The following is a 20,644-nucleotide window of genomic DNA, read 5'->3' as shown; positions in this document are numbered from 1 at the left end:
AGGGGCTTTATACCAGGTCCTTTCACAAGGCTTTGGGCGTCCGAAAAACTGCCTGTTTCTGTCGACTAAATTGCCTTTTGTAAATTCATAGGAACGCCATTCATAAGGATAAAATCACAATAGTCACCACTTTTACATAGAAATGCACAATTTCTATATATTTCTAAATTCAAAACTTCACATTTCATGGACAAAATATCCTTAGAATTTAAAACGGAACATAATCATTATATGAATTGCCCTTCAAGATTCAAGGTTCAAGATTCATGAGGTTTATTCAGTATTACTATACATAAACAACTTATTTACTTTATTTTTCTGAATAAATCTCATTCCACAATGGTGCACAAGGGAACTTTCAAAGAGTCTTGCCTAAGCCAGGTCCAGCGTATGTAATGTCATCTTTAAATAATTTGACAGCAAATATAGCAAACAGCGAGTTCCTCATTTCATGTGCATGATGGTGTCTCCCCTAGCACTGAAAATACTATCACTATTAACAACACTTCATTGACGTGAACAGTCCAACATGCTCTAATAAGGTGTCTCTAATGTTCGTTGGGGCATTTCACATCTGTTATACTATACTTATTCCATCAAGCATCCGTTTAGGCTCTGCTTTACTGATAACTTGATTATATAAATGGCCTTTAATTGAATTGATTCAACTGGAGGGAATGGCATTCGTAACGGGGATGCATTCTCCATGGAGTGAAAGTAAGTACTTTAAAAGGTCACCTCGCTGTCTAATAGTTCAGAAGCATAAACTATATTGTTATTAATGCAATGTTGTTGACATTGTTTTGTTGTTGAAAATGTGTGGACAGAAAAAAAGTATTTTCCAGGGCAAAAGTGTTTATTCAAAGTGTTTATTACATTTCACTGCAAATATGTATGAAAGTATGTATATGTATGTGACAAATAAAAATCTTGAATCTTGAATCATGGGAATGCGAAATATTACAAGGTCGTTTAGCGATATCATAACTGCAACCCAATGTAAATTTTAAAACGGTTAATTCTTATGAGAAATCAAAGCCACAAAGAGCCTGGAGCTGCTCAACATTTCCCTAGCCACTTGGTTTTCAGTGTACCCACGAAATACAGTCATTTGAATCCCCCTTGTCTTTTTCAAGCACAATATATATATATATATTTTTTTTTGTTTGTTTTTCCAGGTGGTGATTTTTGTTTATCCAGGTAAAATTATCTAAACACGACCTCCTTGCAAGGGGAATTATCAACAGCAACAGGAATGGCTGAATTAACAAATATCGAGACGCGAACTTGATTGTTGTTTTAATTTTAATATACAAATAACTCACTTATAAATACTCGTAAAGGGTCTTCAGGGGAATTCAATTGAACTTTCTGACACCTACAGACAACCTGGTGTCATGGTCCCCATATTTGACCGCTTGCTAGTTTTACCTGAGCAGCGGGGCCGCTCGACATGAGACCGGCTGTAAACACTGGCTTGGCGGAGGGAAAACACCCGTTTCACCCCTCTGTGGTTGCCAGTTTGGATACTTATTTACTGAAATACGCCCTCTGCAGTATGTACTATACCCCTTGCAATAGGGCGGTGCTCGACGACAGGACCTGGCAACCCGCACAGCCCACATTTATTATTCTTACGTCACCCAGGTCAGGTATATGAAGTGAAGATGGCGGCCGTCTACGAGCGATATAATTTGTAAGTACGATATTCCCAGTGACGTCGTTCAGATTTGTGCCAATTCACACCGTATGCGAACACTAAGAGCGGTTGCTGTTATTGACGCAAACGCGAGCATTTTTAGTAGGTTGTTGGGGTCCCCCCCCCCCCACCCAAATCGGTTGTCAGAAGTCGATGACACATCATCCGGCTGAAGTTGGCTGTAGCGGCGAAAGGTTCTTGACGAGTCGCTCGGTGAAATGAGTCGGTCGATTTTCCGACTCTTCGTTCTGTTGGTACGACGTACGATGGAGACGGCCGGCCCGCTCTGAGATGTGAATGGAATTCTCACAAAAAAAACCCCAAACATTTAATTCTGTCATAGGTATTTATTTAGGCGTAATGATGTGAACCGTGGATCACATATTTTTGCCTACTTGTGTCAAAACAAATTATTTGGGCAGAGACATGCAAAGTGTTAATCAGTCACTTTCAAAATGAATTATGGCTAATACCTTGGACACCTTGGCCCTTTTCCCTCGGGCGTTCACTTTTAGTCTTTAGTGTTTAGTCTTTAGTATTCAGTTTGAGTGGAAGATTCACTCGCTCGCCTATTCTTTTGCCGGAGTGACTCGCGACGCCGGACTCCTTTTGAAAGATCGGTTCGCTGCGAACGAATCGTTTGCGGATTTTCCGTCACTACTTGTCGGTGCCTGCCTGGTTCGGCTGACCGGCACGTCTGGATCCGTGCGCTCGTCCATCCGTAGCGCGCAACACAGATCGTAAAAGAGGGAGACTCAATGGCAACGAGTTTTATACGGTGGTCAAGTCGGTCATTGTGCACACTCCTCATTTCGGGGCTAATGTCCTCAAGTGGGAACCAGAAGAGAATTGGTTGGAATGCTGACCTAACCAGGCTTCTAAGGACCACTCCCAGTTGAAAGTTAATCCAGGACAAAATGTTTCGGTCAACCAGTGGCTAGGATCCTATCATTGGTGTGGCAAAAAAAGAATTGTATTTTGTGTAGGCCTACTCAGTCATATCCGAGTACTGTACAGTAAAATGTGTAGTCAGCTGTTTGGATTAGGAAACCGAACAATGGAGTGTTCTGTGCTGCACGGTGTAACTCTCACTGCATCATGCGAAGCTGCTCAGTGTTTCAATACCGTTCTCTGTGCTTCCAAACATCCTTGGACTTGAGGGTGTTACAATTTAACGTAAGGAAAGTGGTTGAGACCGTTCCGAGTGACAATCTAGAGCCAGCACAGCAACAATGTGGACAACTGTCCATTTACTCAAAATGAATCCTTACCGTTATTAAAGGGATAGTTTAGGATTTCTGATATCCATCCATATTAGGGGTGTCATGATTCTCCAAATCCACGATTCGATTTTAAGGTTTCGATGCGATTTTTGATTTAAACTTTTTTTTTTTTTTTTTCAGCACTGACAGCTATGTCATTGTAAGACTATGGAGTCTTGATTTGTAAAGAAAACACTTGTTTCTAGATAAGCACATTTTATTTGAATATTAAAAATTATATAATAACAAAAATATGTGAATGTTTAACACACACCTAAACAGTGAAGCGCTTTCTGAAAACGAGACTTTAGAATAATAAACAATATGTTACTTCTTACACTACTTTAAAGTTACTCACCAAAATAAACGCAGAAAAACAGATGCTATTTTTGCCAGAGGGGAACGTTGGTATTACAGTTAAAGGCAAATTACTACATGCAGCTCCAATCAGAGCGATCTTTTCTCCAAACAAAGCAAATCAAAACTCTCAATGTATTTAATTTACTCTGTTTCCTTCTGCTGCTGCTCTGTTACGAAGTAGATCGCAGATGGCTCCTGAAAAACATCCCGGCCATGTTCTCATGGTCCGGTGGCAAATGCCCGGAAAGTTCCACGAGCTGGTGGTTGGGAACCTCTGCCCGAGGGAACATTTCGTTGGTGATGGTCGGGTTTATTTCTTTCATCGCCACCTCTCTGGAATTTCTGGAGTTCTGGTCAAAGGTGCACTCTCCCTTACACACAATGAAACGCCGGAGGACAGGGATATGTGCTGTGCGTCTTCGCCGACGCGAACTTGGCACACCTTTACTAGGAATATTTCTCTGTAATGTGCTTTCACTGTGCAACAAACTGGATGAACTTATATTGAACTTTATTGTTATTTTTTTGTAATATTCGAATTGTATTCAGTTTTTGTTCCTGCAGCCCTCATGCCACATGGGGGGGGTGCAGTGCGCGTTGCGCAGCGGACCCATCCATGGCACAACGGCGCAGCGCAGCTCTCCAAACTCCGCACCAAATGTCATGAACGGGCGGGGCTAGCCATAGTCGACAACCCCCAGATCACACTGCATTTCTTTACCGGCAGATCTTGACCGCCCCAATATGGCAACCGTGTCTAACAATATTACCCACAAAAATACGGGGGGAATCACAAACCTGCTTGTGATTTGGAAGTTCGAAATCGAGTGCTCATTTTGATCGATTTTCGATTTCGAATCGGAATCGTGACACCCCTAATCCTTATACATCCAAGAAATGCAATTGTAGTGAATTATTCACATTCAGTTTGTGAGAGTGCAGCTTTAATTCAATAAGATCGACTGCGTGGTATTAAAAGTGATTTTAAAGAGTAATGTATTTGACAGCAATTTAATTACTTTGCAATAATAATGCATAATTACTTTCAAGCCACTGATGGTTGCATTAACACGATAATAATTTTTTAGCGATCATCCATTATTTCTGCAGGAACGCGCTAAAAGTGTGAACAGCTTCTTTGGCAAATCAGTTGCTGTAAGCATTTTCATGAAAGTTTTGTGACCTATAATTCATACTATTTTCTTTCCTGCCATATACTTGACAATTGAGTCATTATCATTCTTATTAACTTTAATAAACACCCACCCTAGCTTAGCAATTTACACTGGGTTTATTGTGAAGCTGTCAGACATCCTTGGGTTCAGCTTCCAGTTACCAGACACATCTTATCAGTGCCATTTGTGCAACTATGACAGAAACAGACTGCAGAACTCTTTAAAAAGTAATTCTTATTTATCAAACAAAGCAAGGCTTCATAATTACTTTTCTTGCTCTTTCCCAGGCATACAACCCCTGAAAAGTTCTTTATCGAGGCCTGTGATGAAGGGGCTGATGCAGTCCTTGCCATTGACAGGGTGTCCAATGAGATGACCCTTACAGGTAGAAATGACATTACATGATATCATTTAGCGGGCTCTTTTGTCCAAAGTAGTTAAGTCAAAGATGTTTTATTTTTAGAATGTTAAGGATATATAGGTAAGGATCCTTAGGTGGTGCAGAAGTCAGTGCAGGCAGGGTCCAGGCCTAACCTGAAGAGATGGGTCTTGCAATTTGCAGTGGAAAATGGAGAGCATTTCATCCATCTTTACGGGCACGACAAAAGTCAAACGTAAACTCTTCCAAGTAAAAGAGTCTTCTCCAATCATTACCTGCTGGATGTGAAGTGTACAGTATATTCTTCCAGTCTCTCCCAGTAGACCTTAATGTGGATCTGCTCAACTTGTATTCTGCAACCCATAGTCAGGCTCTCTCCATTGCATGTTTCTATTCAGTTTTTTGGATATATTTATATTATATTCATATTGACATCGCTATTGTCCAGTATAACTCATAGCAACAGTAGTTAGTAGTATTTTCTTCTTTTCTTTTACTGTTCTTATATATGGTTATTTTTTATCTTGTTTCAAATGATAAATTTTAGAATTTATATAGTGGTTTGGCTTATTACTGTTGTTGTTATTATTATAATTATAATTATAATTATTATTATTATCATTATTAGGCTTTCAGCACAAAGCCAGATTTTTCTTTTACTTTTCTTCTTGGCGTTTTTCAGGCTATCTGGAACATGACAATCGCAGTACGCACTGACATGTGCATGTTTCAGATGTCTTGTCGTTCAATTTTGATCAATATCGATGTACATTTTGAGCTGAATTTAGTGAAAAACTGTTTTCACCGGAAATTTTACCGGAAGTAGAAGAATGTTGAGACTATTTTAATAAGTTTCAGGAGCAGGCCACTTTGTGACATCATCATCCAAACTTATTTAAGTCCAAGCTTCATCTCTCGATGAAGAGATGAAGCCGATGCTGCGTTTAAAGTAAATTCATAACACTGTGACTCGTGCTGCATTTTACAAAACCCCGAAAATATGCTGGGATTTTGTATTTTAAAAAACTATTCTCATTCTTTGTTTCTCGGGCTAAAACTATCTGGAACGCGACAAACGCTGAACCCACGGACATGGTCTCATAACAACCGGAGCGTTTCAGACATCTTGTGGTGCAAGTTTTATTCACATTGATCTATATATGTGGCAGGAATTAGTGGAGAAACCATTGCAAACTATCTCGAAGTTGAAGAATTTTGGCGTACCTCGATTAGTTTGTGAAGCGAGGCGCTTTGTGACATCCTGAACCGCTGTTATACTGTATAAGTCCGGTTTCCATCTCTGGGTGCTCATTCACATTTAGAGGGTTGCGCTATGTAGTCTTCATAATGGTTGCACCGCGAGTCGAGCAACCAGGAGACGACAAATTGAGGGAGCCGATGCGGCATTCAAAGTATACTCGGAAAATCGTTCTGCGTTTCAGAGAACCCTGAAAACTGTATTACATACCTAATACAGTGGAACCTCGCATTACGAGTGTACCAGTTAACGAGTAATTTGTTCTACGAGCCGAGGCTCGTGCAAATTTTTGTCTTGTTTTACGAGTGGAAATCCACATTACGAGCGAGGTTCATACAGTGACTGCTAGGCTCGCACACCCTCTCCCGACAAGTGTGGCCACCGCTCGCTCAGGTCACGCAGATATCTTGTTGTCGAAGCATCTCTATTGTGTTTTCCCAGTGTTTTTCTTTTATTTTTGTGTGCTTTTTGCTTGATAAACATGAAAAAGGAACGCGCATAGTGTAACTACACCTTTTCTGGTTTAAAACCCATATAAATAAAAATTTGGGTGATTTTTGGCTGTTTTTTGGGATTTGGAACAGATTAATTATATTTCAATTAATTTCAATGGGGAAAATTCAATTGTAAAACGAGCTCGGTCATGGAACGAATTAAACTCGTAATGCAAGGTTCTTGATTCTTATTATTATTATTATTATTATTATTATTATTATTATTAATAATAATAATAATAATAATAATAATAATAATAATAATAATAATAATTAATATTATTATTAATGTATTAATATTATTTATTTTCTTTTTTCTTTTGTTTATCTTTTCTTTTTTATACTTTTGTCATTCTGTGATTTTGAAAGTAATAATGTTAATTTTCTTTATTTACTAGTGAAAAGGGAAGTTCCCCCCTCAGCCATCACAAGGCCCATCTGCGGCATCATGGGAACCATCCGGCTGGTAGCAGGTGTGTGCTCATGATGTTTGGTTGCAATCCTCAACATCTAGGGTCAAGTTTTGTACAAGTCTTCCTTATGCAATGTACAAAACATTAGCATGGAGTTATTTAATTCCCCACCCCACAGGGATGTACCTGATTGTTATAACAAAGAAGAGAAACGTGGGAAGCCTCCTTGGACACGCTGTGTGGAAGATGGTGGAATATGATGTCATCTCCTACAAGAAGACACTGCTGCACCTCACAGAAGACCAGGTCAGCCATTCTAACTTCTTGCTACTTCCTATTCATCAGGATGCCGTTCATTATTTGGACATTAAACTGTCACTGACAAACAGGAAATGGGAACTTAGCTATAAGAATGTAACTATAAGAAGTCATGTTGTTTTGTGCTTTGGAGGTCAGAGGGTTTTACAAGTCTGAGTCCTTGAGCACAGTACCCTGTTTTTTGATGCCTTTCAGAAATGTGAAATTTGCACGGTTTGCTCCGAGCTGATGGGTTTTACGGAGTTACAGTATGTCTGAGTGAGCCGGCTGGCCCCCCGTTCCAACAGTATCACTTTTATTCCCTGTGCCCGGCAGTGTCTGATTTCAGTCAACCGTCCAGTGTACATTATTAATCTTTGCTTCCATTCTTGCGCCGCTAATTGAAAAGCCAGCCTTGGCTTGGGGCTTTGTCATTTACTAGGTTAAAAAAAATTACTTGGAGATAATTTTAATAGTTACTGCAGGGGCTACATGTATACTGTACTTAGGACTATAAATCAATTATAATGGCATTGGGAAAATATGGACGTGGTTAGTAATGGAACGATACAAAAACCGTCTGAAAACAGGGAGGCAGATACAGTCGTTAAGAAAGACGGGGGTGGGGTGTCTAAATCTTGTCATGCTTGGCTGTCCAAGAAAACTGGCTTAGCGACGCAGATCCTATTAGCCCAACTCGGACCCGTAGAGGCCCAGAGGCCTTGACAGTGGCCTCTCAGCTTTGCGAGGTACAGCAACTAATGCTTTAAGTCAGCCATCGCCTGCTCGCTCGCTTGTTTTCCCTTTCCGGAAACCTGAATGGAATGCTAGGACACCTGGAGAGGGATTACGCTCAGGCTCTTTAACTCTGTAGCTTGGCTGGAACAGGAAACAGATGCCTAATGTCCCTAGAACGCCAATTAACAACCAGACAAAAGTTATGAAATAGGATCTTTGTTTTCAAGAAGGTTTACACTTTGTAGTTTGTGGGGTGACGCTGTTGAACCTTTTGGGGAAGTGTAACCAGGACTGTCTGGTCATTCAACTTTATGTAGAAGTTTAAATTGTTATAATAATGTTGATAATCATTAGAATATGAATACATTTATTTTATATGTAATTCTATATATCCATGTTTTTTTTTGTTGTTTTTTTTAGAGAATCCACTTATCATTTAGTATTCACATTGGTTGTTGACATTATATCGACTGTATTCTTGTAAAGTTTCCACTTTTTATTGAAATAAAAACAACATATCATCCTAATATATGTTAATTGGGTGGACATAATGTGAAGGCATCCCTTCCTTTGGCAGTCAATGAATGACAACACACCATTGAGAAGAATACCGTTCTTCTGGAGCTTCTCACTGTGCTTGAATGCAGTCCAAACGGCAAAATTTTTAATCTCCTTTTCAAAAATCAGGAGGCAAACAATATAACTGACTTCTGGAAATCCGCCCCTTTGGCTAAATCCGCACTGCTCCGACGCTGTGCCTCTTCAACATTTTTAAGAATGCCTGGGTTTAAAAATAGTAAACTCATCATATAACATTCATATATTTTTTGTCAAAATGATGTTAACAATTTGTAAAGTTTCCCGTTTTCATTAAAATAAAAGCCACATATCTACTGCATGTAAAATGACTGGACATAATGTGAAGGCATTCCTTACTTTGGCAGTCAATGATGTTAGCTAACCACCATTCAAACAGTGATTCACTTGGTTTCACAATAATGCATGTAATAATCCTCACCACACAGCAATTCGTTTTATTTGTTTATGTACCTCTAAAAAAACATGGACGCGTCATGTACAAACGGAAAGCAGGCTCTCATTACAATAAGCTGCTCCTTCGTTTTATGATCGGTAGGAATATTTATATATTTTTTACAGCCGGAGGAACACATCCGCCCTCTGATTGGCCATCACTACACCATGTGGATGCTTATTTGCGTAAAGTAAAGATCTGCCCAACTTTCTCGCGTCGCCAGGATCGTGAGGGAAAAGCATCTCTTAAATGTAAATGTTTTTTTTTTTTTTTTTCTTCAACCTCGTCTCAGTCTCAAGAGCACAAGACCTTCCTGTCCATGATCGACAACGTGTTGAGCACAGAAAGCTTCTACTTCTGCACCAACTTCGACCTGACACACACCCTGCAGAGACTCGCCAACACCAGCCCCGACTTCCACGAGATGAGCCTGCTGGAGAGGGTAGGAAGCAAAAGCTTTTCACATAGTGTTGCCCAGGAGTCCAGTTAGTCTTCCCAATACGCCCAAACCCAATTCCTTACTTTGGACACGCACACAGTCGCACTCATACAAAATGGCTTGTCAAACCTGTCAGTCCCAGTTGTTTATACACAACTCAGCATTGTGTGGTAAGATGGCCGTCTTCCATGTGAAGTCACTTCCTCTTTTCCTAATTCTAGTCCGTCTGGTTTGATATGGATAAAGGTGGGTGTGGTTTGAAAACAGGTCATCCACCATGCCTATAGCTGGGAACTTGCTGTTCTCAGTTTCAAATTCCAATCCTACAAAGGAGAGTTTCGTTGGATTGGTTCGTTTGGAGTGAATCTTACAGGAGCCTATAGATCGGCGCCCATATCGGAAACATTCAAACTTTTGGAGTACCCAAGTTATTGTTTTTATTTAAATGATAATGATTATTTAAATCAACACAGTGGTAAATGTTGTTCCAAATGACCCTGTTGTCAGGAAGTCTTTTGACCTTAGTAACAGTATTAGGTTTCAGTCCCTTGAAAGAATGACGTTTCCGACATTCGAAACAAGTGTGAAAGGAAATCTGAAAGGACGGTTGGTGGATTTTCTTGTTGCTGCACATAGGTGTGGCAGAGTTTGACTGATACCATGTGTCACTCATCTTTAGCATTGCAGCTTTTCCCATTAAAAGCTGCGAGAGTGCTGTGGCTCCTCTATAATGATACTGCCGCTGGTCTAACGTTGAGCCCTTTGTTTTCAGGCAGATCAGAGATTTGTTTGGAATGGGAATCTCCTGAGGGAATTGGCTGCTCAACCAGAGGTGACCAGGAAGTGTTTTCCATTCCGTCCTTTCTAGCACTAATCTTCATGTTGTATAATGTGCATTGTCACTGTTTTTATATTATTAAAGGATAGGCAAACTTTTTTTTCAACCCAGGCGTTCTTAAGTTGTTGGTTGCCATCATTTATAACCTCAGCCTCGCTGAATGTTCTTGACAACACACCATTGAGAAACATAAGAGACTAGAAACAGGAAATTGGGCTTCTTCAACATTTCAATAAGGCCCAGGTTGAAAAATAGCAAATCTATCCTATAATATATTGTTTGTCGACATTAACTGTGTCATTCTTATGCGGCCCTGCAGCTTGCCAAGTTTGCACTCCCGGTTGTCCATGGCTGTATCCTTTTCATTCCAAGCTTGTCTTACCAGGATTGTCATGGCCGTGAAATTTCAGCTGACTATCTACTGTCATACAAATGATTGCAACCAGTTAGTTAATCTTCATTTTATGTCACTATTTTAGTATAAACCAATGATAGAGTGTTAGATAACATACATAATAACAAACCTGCATACAATACACCTTATGAAGAAAAAGCATTTATTGGCATTGAACATCAGCTTAAAACTTCAGATGGTAGTGTATTTCCTTCAACTCAATCGATGGAAGTGCACCTAATTCACATTCTGTTTTTTGCAAAATTTCCAACAATGGCTTGAAATTTGAATTAAATATATAAATATGAAATGTAGCAATTTTGATAAATGATTGTAATCAGCTCAAATCATTACAATCATGTATGTACAGCTCTGCCTATTTGTAAGGGTATTTTACAGCTTTTTCCATGGACGCGTTGTTGATATGGTTTAGGAAATACGTTTTTCAGACATGCAGTTAACTTGGGCCCGTTTGTGTGGGTGTAAATATAACAGTCGAAGAAAAGGCTTATGTCTTTAGTGTTCATTTGCAAAGCGCACTGTGAAAATATGTATGCTTTGGAAAGAGACTCCTTAGAAAATCCTTCTCTTTGACCTAGGACTGGGCCATATTGACAAAATCAATCACAATGTCTATTTTTAATGAATACCTTGACTTGATGATATTTTGGGATGACTATTGGTGCTTTTTCTAAGAAACATTTGAAGACCAATCATTAGTAGTGTGAATATTATAACCAAGGAGATAGAGGCCAGGATATGAGCTAGAACAGTCTACGAAGTTCAGAAAATGGCATTATTAAAGACAACATCTAACTGTATTACGGTGTTGCCACAACCAAAATCCCAGGCGACATATGGTCTCATATTACAAAATTGATATTATGATGAACTGTATATACCAGCATATACCTTGACCTCTTTCGGCCCAGTCATTGTCATTAAGCCGTGCCGCATCAATGGGAAGATCTTTGAGTGGATCCTCCTCTCCAGGCGGAGCTGCTTCAGGGCCGGAGTCAGATACTACGTTAGAGGTAAAGAGCCTCCTACGCCCAGCTCGGGACTCCGCACCTGGCTGGGTTTGGTGGCAAAGAAACGCTTGTGATGACTGGTATCCGTGTTGTATATCTTTGCCCTCTGTCCTTTCTACAGGTATTGACTCAGAAGGCCACGCCGCCAACTTTGTGGAGACGGAGCAGATTGTTCTGTACGAAGGAGCGAGGGCATCTTTTGTACAGGCAAGTGCGGAGATTTTCTTCATGTGTCTGTTCTTGTGGTAATTGTCTGCTTTTTGTACCATGTTTCTATGGACGGATTGAGCATTTAGTACTGCATAACAGTACTTTTGTAGCAAAAAGATAGTTTGAAACCCGGACCGACCGGAAAGACGTTGTTTCAAGGTTGCATGTTGCAGTGCGTACAGGCCCCCAGAGTGAACTATTTACGGTTTTGTCAACCTCTCCCTTTATGCAATTGGTCCAAATCACCTAATTGGATGCGTCAAGGAGAGCATCTATTTTGTGTCCTTACTGTATCGTGACGACTAGACTTCTGACGAAGTATACTGATAACAGTGATGGGGAACATGGCCGCTGGTGGTTCTTTGTGTGTTGGAAGTACACTCTCTGGTTAGGTTTGCAGTTGTCTTGAAGCGTTTCAAAAGGAAAGTTGTGAGGTTCAGAAGAAAATGTCCTCACGACTTCTTGTCCCCCCCATCCTGACAGACGCGAGGCTCCATGCCGTTTTTCTGGTCTCAGAGGCCCAACCTGAAGTACAAGCCCAAACCTCTGATCAGCAAAACCACCAATCACGTAAGTGCCTTTCTCGCTGCTTAGTTATTAGCGGTCTCGTGAGTATGAGCTTTTAAGTCTTACCTGTTTGTATTTTTAAAACATTTATTTTAGATGGATGGCTTCAAAAGACATTTTGACTCTCAGGTCCTGATCTATGGGAAACAGACCATTCTTAATCTGGTAAGCAATCTTTGTCTTCTAAGTTAGGTTGACATTGGTCTCAAAAATCACGACAGTCGCTTCCTCACACCTTCAGGAAGCGATTCTATGTCACTTCCCACGGCCACAGTCATCACTTCTGGGCACTTCTAACATTCTGGTGTGCAGGAACTCAGTTTACACCGCGTTCCAAGTTATTATGCAAATGATATTTTTCTCTGATTTTCCTAAATAGTCGATGCAAATGACATTCAGTATCATTTTCAAGTCATCAACGGTTAGGGTGTAATTCAAATCTTACTGAACAAACCTCCCATTGATAACAGTATTTTTTTCAAAAATAAAAAAACTCAAAATGCACTGTTCCAAATTATTATGCACAACAGAGTTTCAAAACATTTTATAGGTTGTAAAGAACTAAAAAAGGTCATTTGTTGAATTTGCAGCATAAGGAGGTCATATTTACTGAAATCAAAAGCTATTTCAATCACAAACATCTTAACAGGCCAAGTTACATGTTAACATAGGACCCTTCTTTGATATCACCTTCATAATTCCTGCATCCATTGAACTTGTGAGTTTTTGGAGAGTTTCTGCTTGAATTTCTTTGCAGGATGTCAGAACAGCCTCCCAGAGCTGCTGTTTTGATGCAAACTGCCTCCCAGCCTCAGATCTTTTGCTTGAGGATGCTCCAAAGGTTCTCAATAGGGTTGAGGTCAGGGGAGGATGGGGGCCACACCATGAGTTTCTCTCCTTTTATGCCCATAGCAGCCAATGACACAGAGGTATTCTTTGCAGCATGAGATGGTGCATTGTCATGCATGAAGATGATTTTGCTACGGAAGGCACGGTTCTTCTTTATGTACCATGGAAGAAAGTGGTCAGTCAGAAACTCTATATACTTTGCCAAGGTAGTTTTCACACCTCCAGGAACCCTAAAAGGGCCGACCAGCTCTCTCTCCATGATTCCGGCCCAAAACAAGACTCCTTGCTGACGTCGCAGCCTTGTTGAGACATGGTGGCCATCCACCAACCACCACTACTCCATCCATCTGGACCATCCAGGGTTGCACGTCACTCGTCAGTAATGAGTCTTCATGTATTTCTCGGTCCACTGCAACCATTACTGCTTGTGAGCATTGGTTAGGGGGTGGCCGAATAGTAGGTTTATGCACAACTGCAAGCCTCTGGAGGATCCTACACCTTGAGGTTCGCGGGACTCCAGAGGCACCAGCAGCTTCAAATACCTGTTTCCTGCTTTGTAATGGCATTTTAGCAGCTGCTCTCTTAATCCCATGAATTTGTTTGGCAGAAACCTTCCTCATTATGCCTTTATCTGCACAAACCCATCTGTGCTCTGAATCAGCCACAAATCTCTTCACAGTACGATGATCACGCTTAAGTTTTTGTGAAATATCTATTGTTTTCATACCTTGTCCAAGGCATTGCACTATTTGACACTTTTCGGCAGCAGAGAAATCCTTTTTCTTTTCCATATTGCTTGAAACCTGTGGCCTGCTTAATAATGTGGTACATCCTTCTTAAGTAGTTTTCCTTTAATGTCAAGGCCTCTTTAATAGTAGTTTTCCACCTGGCAAACTAATTATCGCAGGTGTCTGAGATTGATTTCAGTGATCCAAAGAGCCCTGAGACACAATACCATCCATGAGTTTAATTGAAAAACAAAACATTAAATGTTTATGACACATAAATCCAATTTGCATAATAATTTGGAACGCGGTGTATACATTATGATTAAATGTTCAAATGGGGCTCTGAAATGAAAGTCACTTGGTCCTACTTTTCTTTCCGAGTGGTCTCAGTAAAAGGTTTAATTTGTTCAATTTGCCAGCCCTGATAGACCTGCTCTCTTAAGCTCCTACGTCAGTTTATAGTGCATTCATATGGAAACCTAAAGTTTGATTACTTTGACATTGAACTCCTTAACTTCCAGTTCCACATCACCAGAACAGAAAAGAGATCTTATCACATTATATGACATTTTTATATAAACGTTGTCTTTCTGCTCCTCAGGTTAATCAGAAAGGTTCGGAGAAGCCCCTAGAGGAGGCCTTCGCCAAGATGATGTCTGGCACGGACAAGGGAATGATCGAGTGAGTTTATCGTTCGCTGTTTTTTCCCCATTTTTGTTTCCATCCAAGTCGTCCTACCTCACAAACTGTGAGGTTCGGCACTCTTGTGCGCTCACTCCTGACCGTGATTTTCACAGCTACATCGCGTTTGACTTCCATAAGGAGTGCAGCAGAATGAGATGGGATCGCCTGCAGATCTTGGTGGACGCGGTAGCCGACGCGCAGGATGAATACAGGTAGCTCACACTGGATCTTATCTATGTGCTTTCAAAAGGAATCTCTGGTACCGGGGCAATTGCGCTAAAGTCTGTCATCGCTGAAGAACGTGGTCACGGTTGTACCACGTATTGCAGCTTGGTCGTCGTCTTCAGCTATTCTCCTAATACAAAATGAATTCTCATGCCAATCACTCATATTGACTCCCAATGATGAGAAAATAAGGTTTAGGTAAAAAAAATAGTATCGGAATTGTCCAGTAACCCAGTGGTATTCAAACTGTGGGGCATGCCCCGTAGTGGTAGGTGTGTAGGAATTGCAAGGGGGCAGTGAGAAAATGAAAGTAAAGTGAAAATAAAAATGATGACTCAGCAAAAACAGACTCGAAATAATCTACTTTTAATTCCTTTTTCTCTTTCTCTCTCTCTCTCTCTCTCTCTCTCGCTCTCGCTCCCTCTCTCCTTTTGTCCATCTGTTTTCTAGCTACTTCATGGTGAGCACTGAGGGGAAGGCCATGACGCAGCAGAAGGGCACCTTCCGCAGCAACTGCATGGACTGTCTGGACAGGACCAATGTCATCCAGAGCCTGCTCGCCCGCCGCTCCCTGCAGTCCCAGCTGCAGGTAAGATGGATATGCGACAGATGGGGAAGGGGGGGGGGGGGGTTGGGGGTAAAGGGAGGTCTGTACAGAACACACCATGAGGCTCGCAGACTCAATATGTGTTTATGAACACCTTTCTGCAGAGAATGGGGGTCCTGAACGTGAGCCAACGTATCGAAGAGCAAGTCGACTTTGAGAAAACCTACAAAAACGGTATTGAAAGTGACTTGTTCAGTATTACCACGGGGCTATGACAAATATTAAATGTATGTCCACATTAAGAGTTTGTTCAATCTTAAATCACAATAAGGTGATTTTAATAGATGCATCATGCAGGTGGAGTGTCTGACCTCGACGTGTGTGTGTGTGTGTGTGTGTGTGTGTGTGTGTGTGTGTGTGTGTGTGTGTGTGTGTGTGTGTGTGTGTGTGTGTGTGTGTGTGTGTGTGTGTGTGTGTGTGTGTGTTCTCATAACCAGCATGGGCTGATAACGCTAATGCATGCGCTGTGCAGTACGCAGGAACTGGAGCCTTGAAAACCGACTTCACGAGGTACAGAACGGCCCCCTCTTTGAAGAAATACGCATAAATAACCGCAGATCCCTTGGTTTAATGCACTAATCATGTTAGTGAGTCACTTTAGAGCAGCCACCTGCTCTGCACATTAATTGATGTCGCTTGATTGACTTCCTTCCAGGACAGGGAAGAGGACCAAGTGGGGCCTGCTGATGGACGGCTGGAACTCCATGATCCGCTACTACAAAAACAATTTTTCAGACGGTTTCCGACAAGTACGTTCAGTGTTTTCCTCAAACCAGGAGAGTGTTATGTATTATTACATAACAACAAAAAAAAAGTTTTTCAAGCACTGTGGTATTTGGGCGAGTTTAAGATAGAAACGGTTTCTTTCATATTGGTGGAATTGTTAAAATCAAACAAAAGTATTTTTTTCAGACCGAAATGTGTTTTTTTCAAATGTGGGATAACCAAAATGGATAACCATTTCAACAACTCATATCAGGTTTTTAGATTTTCAGTTGCCAAATTATTCAAAATATAATTTATAAAATGCATAAAAAGAGTAATACATGTTTATATATATTAAAAAAAAAAAATCTTTCCGGTGTCATTTTTGAAATTCTTCGGTTGCTTCAATGCAAAAGGTGATCCGTTTAACCTCCGGGTTTTAGCAAAGCTGTGTTTGGTATTTTGGATTGATCGTTCGCTGGCTGAGTAAGTAAACTGACTCTATGTCTCCGCTAGGATGCCATCGACCTATTTCTGGGAAACTATGCCGTGGACGAGTCAGACGGCCCCTCTCCGCTCTGTGTCCAAAAGGACTGGAAATTCCTTGCAGTAAGTAGTTGGAAGTCACTCCTAAATAGTTACACTGTGGTATTGGAACAGCGCTGTTCCCCTCAGAGTTCCAAACTGTTGGTATCTGTGCCTTTTGAGGTCCATGAGCTGTACATATTGTAATAAGCTAGTTAGTACATATAAATAATTCATATTTATAATGTATGCCATTTATACAAATTTAAAAAAAGGTATCCTGTGCATAGTATTGCATTTTGATATTCTGTATATTTTTTATATATCTATTTAATATTTATTCTGAATTTCTTTGGACTGTTTAGCTTTATTTATTATTATTTTGTTTTTGGCTTATCGTCCGTAGTGAAACGCACCAAACCTCACCATAGCCAATTCCTAGTATATGTAAATGTACCCGGCAGCATGAACTGATTCTGATTCTGATTTAAACCCATTATTTTTCTCTGCTGTAGCTGCCCGTCATCATGCTGGTGGCGTTCTTCATGTGTGTCATCTGCCTCCTCACTGCTGGTAAGCGTTTGTTTATCTCCTCTGTTTGGGTTTAAATGGGTTTTATTCCTTAAATCCATCTACCGTCCGGTGTTTCCCTCCGCAGGCGACAACTGGAGCGAGACCGCCACCTACATGACGTTCTGGGGAGTGGCCGGATCGCTCACGGGCGCCATCATCATGTTTTATGGACAGGATTTTGTGGACGCTCCCAAACTCGTGCAGAAGGAGAAGATGGACTAAGCTTGTGCGGGGGGGGCTGGCATTGCTTGCATTTCAGTGCATGTTTTACGAGCGGAATCCGTGCAACGCGTACTCGTATACCTCGACATCTTCTTCCCCCTTCATGGTCCTACGTCTTCCTCCCGTACATTTTCATTATCCCCCCCCCCCCCCCCCCCCTTGCTCCGGAGACCTGGAGTCGTGCACAATTCCTGTCAGATCCCATAATCTAATCCTGTTCTCTTCAATGAATTCTCCTTCTCTCACTGCACTGCACTGCACTCACTACTCCTAGTTTCACAAAGGTCACATGGTTTACGTGGTTATATTCCCACACCATTGCGTAGTTGTTGTTTTTTTCTCTTCCTAGCTTCCTTTATTTGTCATTGGTGGTGCAGTCTCAGTCGGCACTTTAGACGACAAACGAAGGCACAATTATATTACAGAGAGAGTGCTTAACTGATTTGTTCTGAATTTCCACGAGCGATACGATTTCCACGTAAGGTTGATACCCCTCGTTCGCATTCCTCAAGTGTATGTTTCGAACTCAATGCCGCATATGAAGGAGGCCCTGTTTGCCATCTCAAAATATAACACCACATTTAGTGTAGTTTTGTTTTGTTTTGTTTACATTCTGAGTAGCTGTCTCAGATCTGTGTGAGATACAACTGATCTGATTTGGGGAGCGCGGGGGATCAGGTCACATAAGAGTGGTAGATAAGAGTGGGCCGGAGTGTGAATGTAGCTTCAGCCCAGCCCCTTACGCTGCTTCTCATATGATTTATACCCAAAAATGTCCTGATTTTTAACGGTAATCAGCCTGAGATATTCACAAACCGTTCTCGACTCGCTAATCAGATCTGTGAAAATATCAATTGGACCTCCGCATGCAATGTGTGGGGAACGTGTCTTCCTATCAACTGACTTCTGGAGAGTGTTGATGCTGACTGCTATTTGTGGCAAGGGCTTATTTCCTTTTTCCGATCATCTTTTTTTATGCACATTGTCAAACTTTGAAATGAGCTGCGGTGTTATCCAACGACGGCGCGTTCATACCCCTAGATCAGTCTCCATGTCGTTTCTAATTTGTGTCGGGAGTTCTCGGGTCTTACTGTATATCTCATTCTCTGCCTTAAAGGTGTGCCTCTGACTGAAGAGTGCATGGACATTTGAAACTTTCATGTTAATTTTATCGACGCACACGTGTTTAGTAGTCGAGCTATTGCACTGTGGTTACTGTGAGGTTTGGTGTCGGAGGGGATTTTTGCTGTTGCTATGCCTTTTCCCCCCATTTCCTTGTTTGACTTCATGGACCATGTTAAAATCACAATGTCATTGATGCGATCCATAATGTTACCAATGAATAAATAGTATACCCTTGGAGTTTAGAGTGATTAAGTAAAAAAATGTATTGGAATAGAATTTGATGTGGACCTGTCTGGTAATCAGGCTTTAAACAAGACAAATTCTGAGACGTCTAATAACATTTTTGAATACCATTTAAAAACTGTAGCGATCATCCGTGTGTGTGTTTAGTACTTCTTTTTTTTTCATACAACCATTGTATACTCATAATGTGTCTAGATTTCAACAGGATATTTAATTGTAGAAATAGAAATGGAACAAAATATCTAGGTTGGTAGAATGGTTTAAAGGTGAAAAATCTAAATCTGCAATGTTTGGGCAGCCCTCCATGAGTTTATTATTATTTTTTGGTTTTTTTTTTTATGTTGCATCCCACTTCCATAGTAATGTAAATCATGACTCAATGAGAATTGCTGCAAGAAGCAGAAAGGGCTTCGTTCTGTGAGAGATGAACGATGGGTAATCCGTTCTTTCCCCTTTCTTTAGAAGTTTTCTATTTTGGCCCCCAACCACACAAATTGTAAGATATCTCAATGTTTGACAAACTCTTCAAACTTTTGAAGTTCTTCAAACTTCTTAATCCCATAAACTCAGTTTATCTGTCAGTCTGTTGGGGTTTGGGTGGTTACGGTGATCAAATCAATGGTGCAAATGACATGTGGCTCCTTCAAGGATACATTCTAATGTTGTTGTACTTGTTCTTATAAACACTACATATCCTTTTGGACGATTTTGGAGAATGGAGTATAATTTTGTTTGTTTGCTGTGCAATGTGTAAACAAATGTGTGTTTGTCTTCAAATTTTGGTCTGCTTAAAAACAAAGGACTTGGTTTTATTTACAGTGGTTGCAGTCAATAAATGCCAGTTAATAACAACAGATCCTGCAAAATTCCTTTATCTTCCCAAGCTGAGGTAATTCAATGGCATCATTGTCACTGTCAATGCACTGTTCCAGGCAAAGCGATGGAAAAAGCCCTAACTAACACACACTTAATTTAATTTAGTCACAATTGAAACACATTTGTTGATGTTTTAAGACCACACCTAAACTCAGTCAATGATCAAAAACCGATCACAGACCGAGATCTCTTGGTCATGCACATGCAGTGCAATGCAGGAGTCCCATGTGCAAGAGGAAATATTATAACTACGTATAATATTATATAATATATAGTTTATGTTATATTTATATTATATATATATATAACATTCTTTTCTAAAAAGCAGAACTATGGTTAGAACACATCTGCCTTAAAATGCTTAAAATCATTTAAATTAGTGTTCTGTATGGGAATTGTGAAACGTTAGAAACAAGTAGAAGGTCTATACTAACCTTAGAATGTGACCACAATTTTGACAATGAATTAATTTGTTTATTTTCACCCTTTAAACGTGTTATTAAATTGATCAAAGTTATACAAAGTCATTTACAAGTCGGAAATCAGCAGTGAATAGTGCAGCAAATAGATAGGTTCCGTTTAATAATAAACAAAAACATAGGATTGTGACAACAGTATCATACGATTACAATGGTAATTTAATTATACATAAAATAAATACAGAAAAATACGTATTTTTATAGAAATAAAATAGA

The 20,644-nt window shown here is 40.4% G+C and overlaps 1 protein-coding gene across 1 annotated transcript; it reads left to right on the top strand.

Annotated features, from left to right (window-relative positions):
* Window positions 1–1,648: 1,648 nt before the first annotated feature.
* Window positions 1,649–19,925, top strand: sacm1la (SAC1 like phosphatidylinositide phosphatase a). The gene is made up of 20 exons (XM_080000379.1): window positions 1,649–1,696; window positions 4,784–4,881; window positions 7,026–7,100; window positions 7,219–7,346; window positions 9,401–9,550; window positions 10,320–10,379; window positions 10,705–10,738; window positions 11,712–11,813; window positions 11,932–12,017; window positions 12,504–12,590; window positions 12,684–12,752; window positions 14,766–14,845; window positions 14,962–15,060; window positions 15,524–15,662; window positions 15,785–15,854; window positions 16,118–16,190; window positions 16,336–16,429; window positions 16,902–16,994; window positions 17,426–17,483; window positions 17,569–19,925. Exons 1-20 carry the CDS (start codon window positions 1,668–1,670, stop codon window positions 17,703–17,705), a joined length of 1,761 nt encoding a protein of 586 aa, XP_079856505.1. The 5' UTR covers window positions 1,649–1,667; the 3' UTR covers window positions 17,706–19,925.
* Window positions 19,926–20,644: the final 719 nt, after the last annotated feature.

Source organism: Zeus faber (genome assembly GCF_960531495.2).
Source record: "Zeus faber genome assembly, chromosome: 1".
Classification (NCBI taxonomy): Eukaryota; Metazoa; Chordata; class Actinopteri; order Zeiformes; family Zeidae; genus Zeus; species Zeus faber.
The sequence above is the reverse complement of the archived record's forward strand: the minus strand, read 5'-3'. Positions and strand labels throughout refer to the sequence as shown.

Excerpts from the sequence above, each read along its gene's own strand:
- sacm1la (XM_080000379.1), top strand. The coding sequence starts at position 1,668 with ATGGCGGCCGTCTACGAGCGATATAATTT. Across the intron at positions 14,846-14,961 it reads ACGGACAAGGGAATGATCGA|CTACATCGCGTTTGACTTCC; the intron begins GTGAGTTTATCG and ends TGATTTTCACAG. Across the intron at positions 16,995-17,425 it reads AGGACTGGAAATTCCTTGCA|CTGCCCGTCATCATGCTGGT; the intron begins GTAAGTAGTTGG and ends TCTCTGCTGTAG.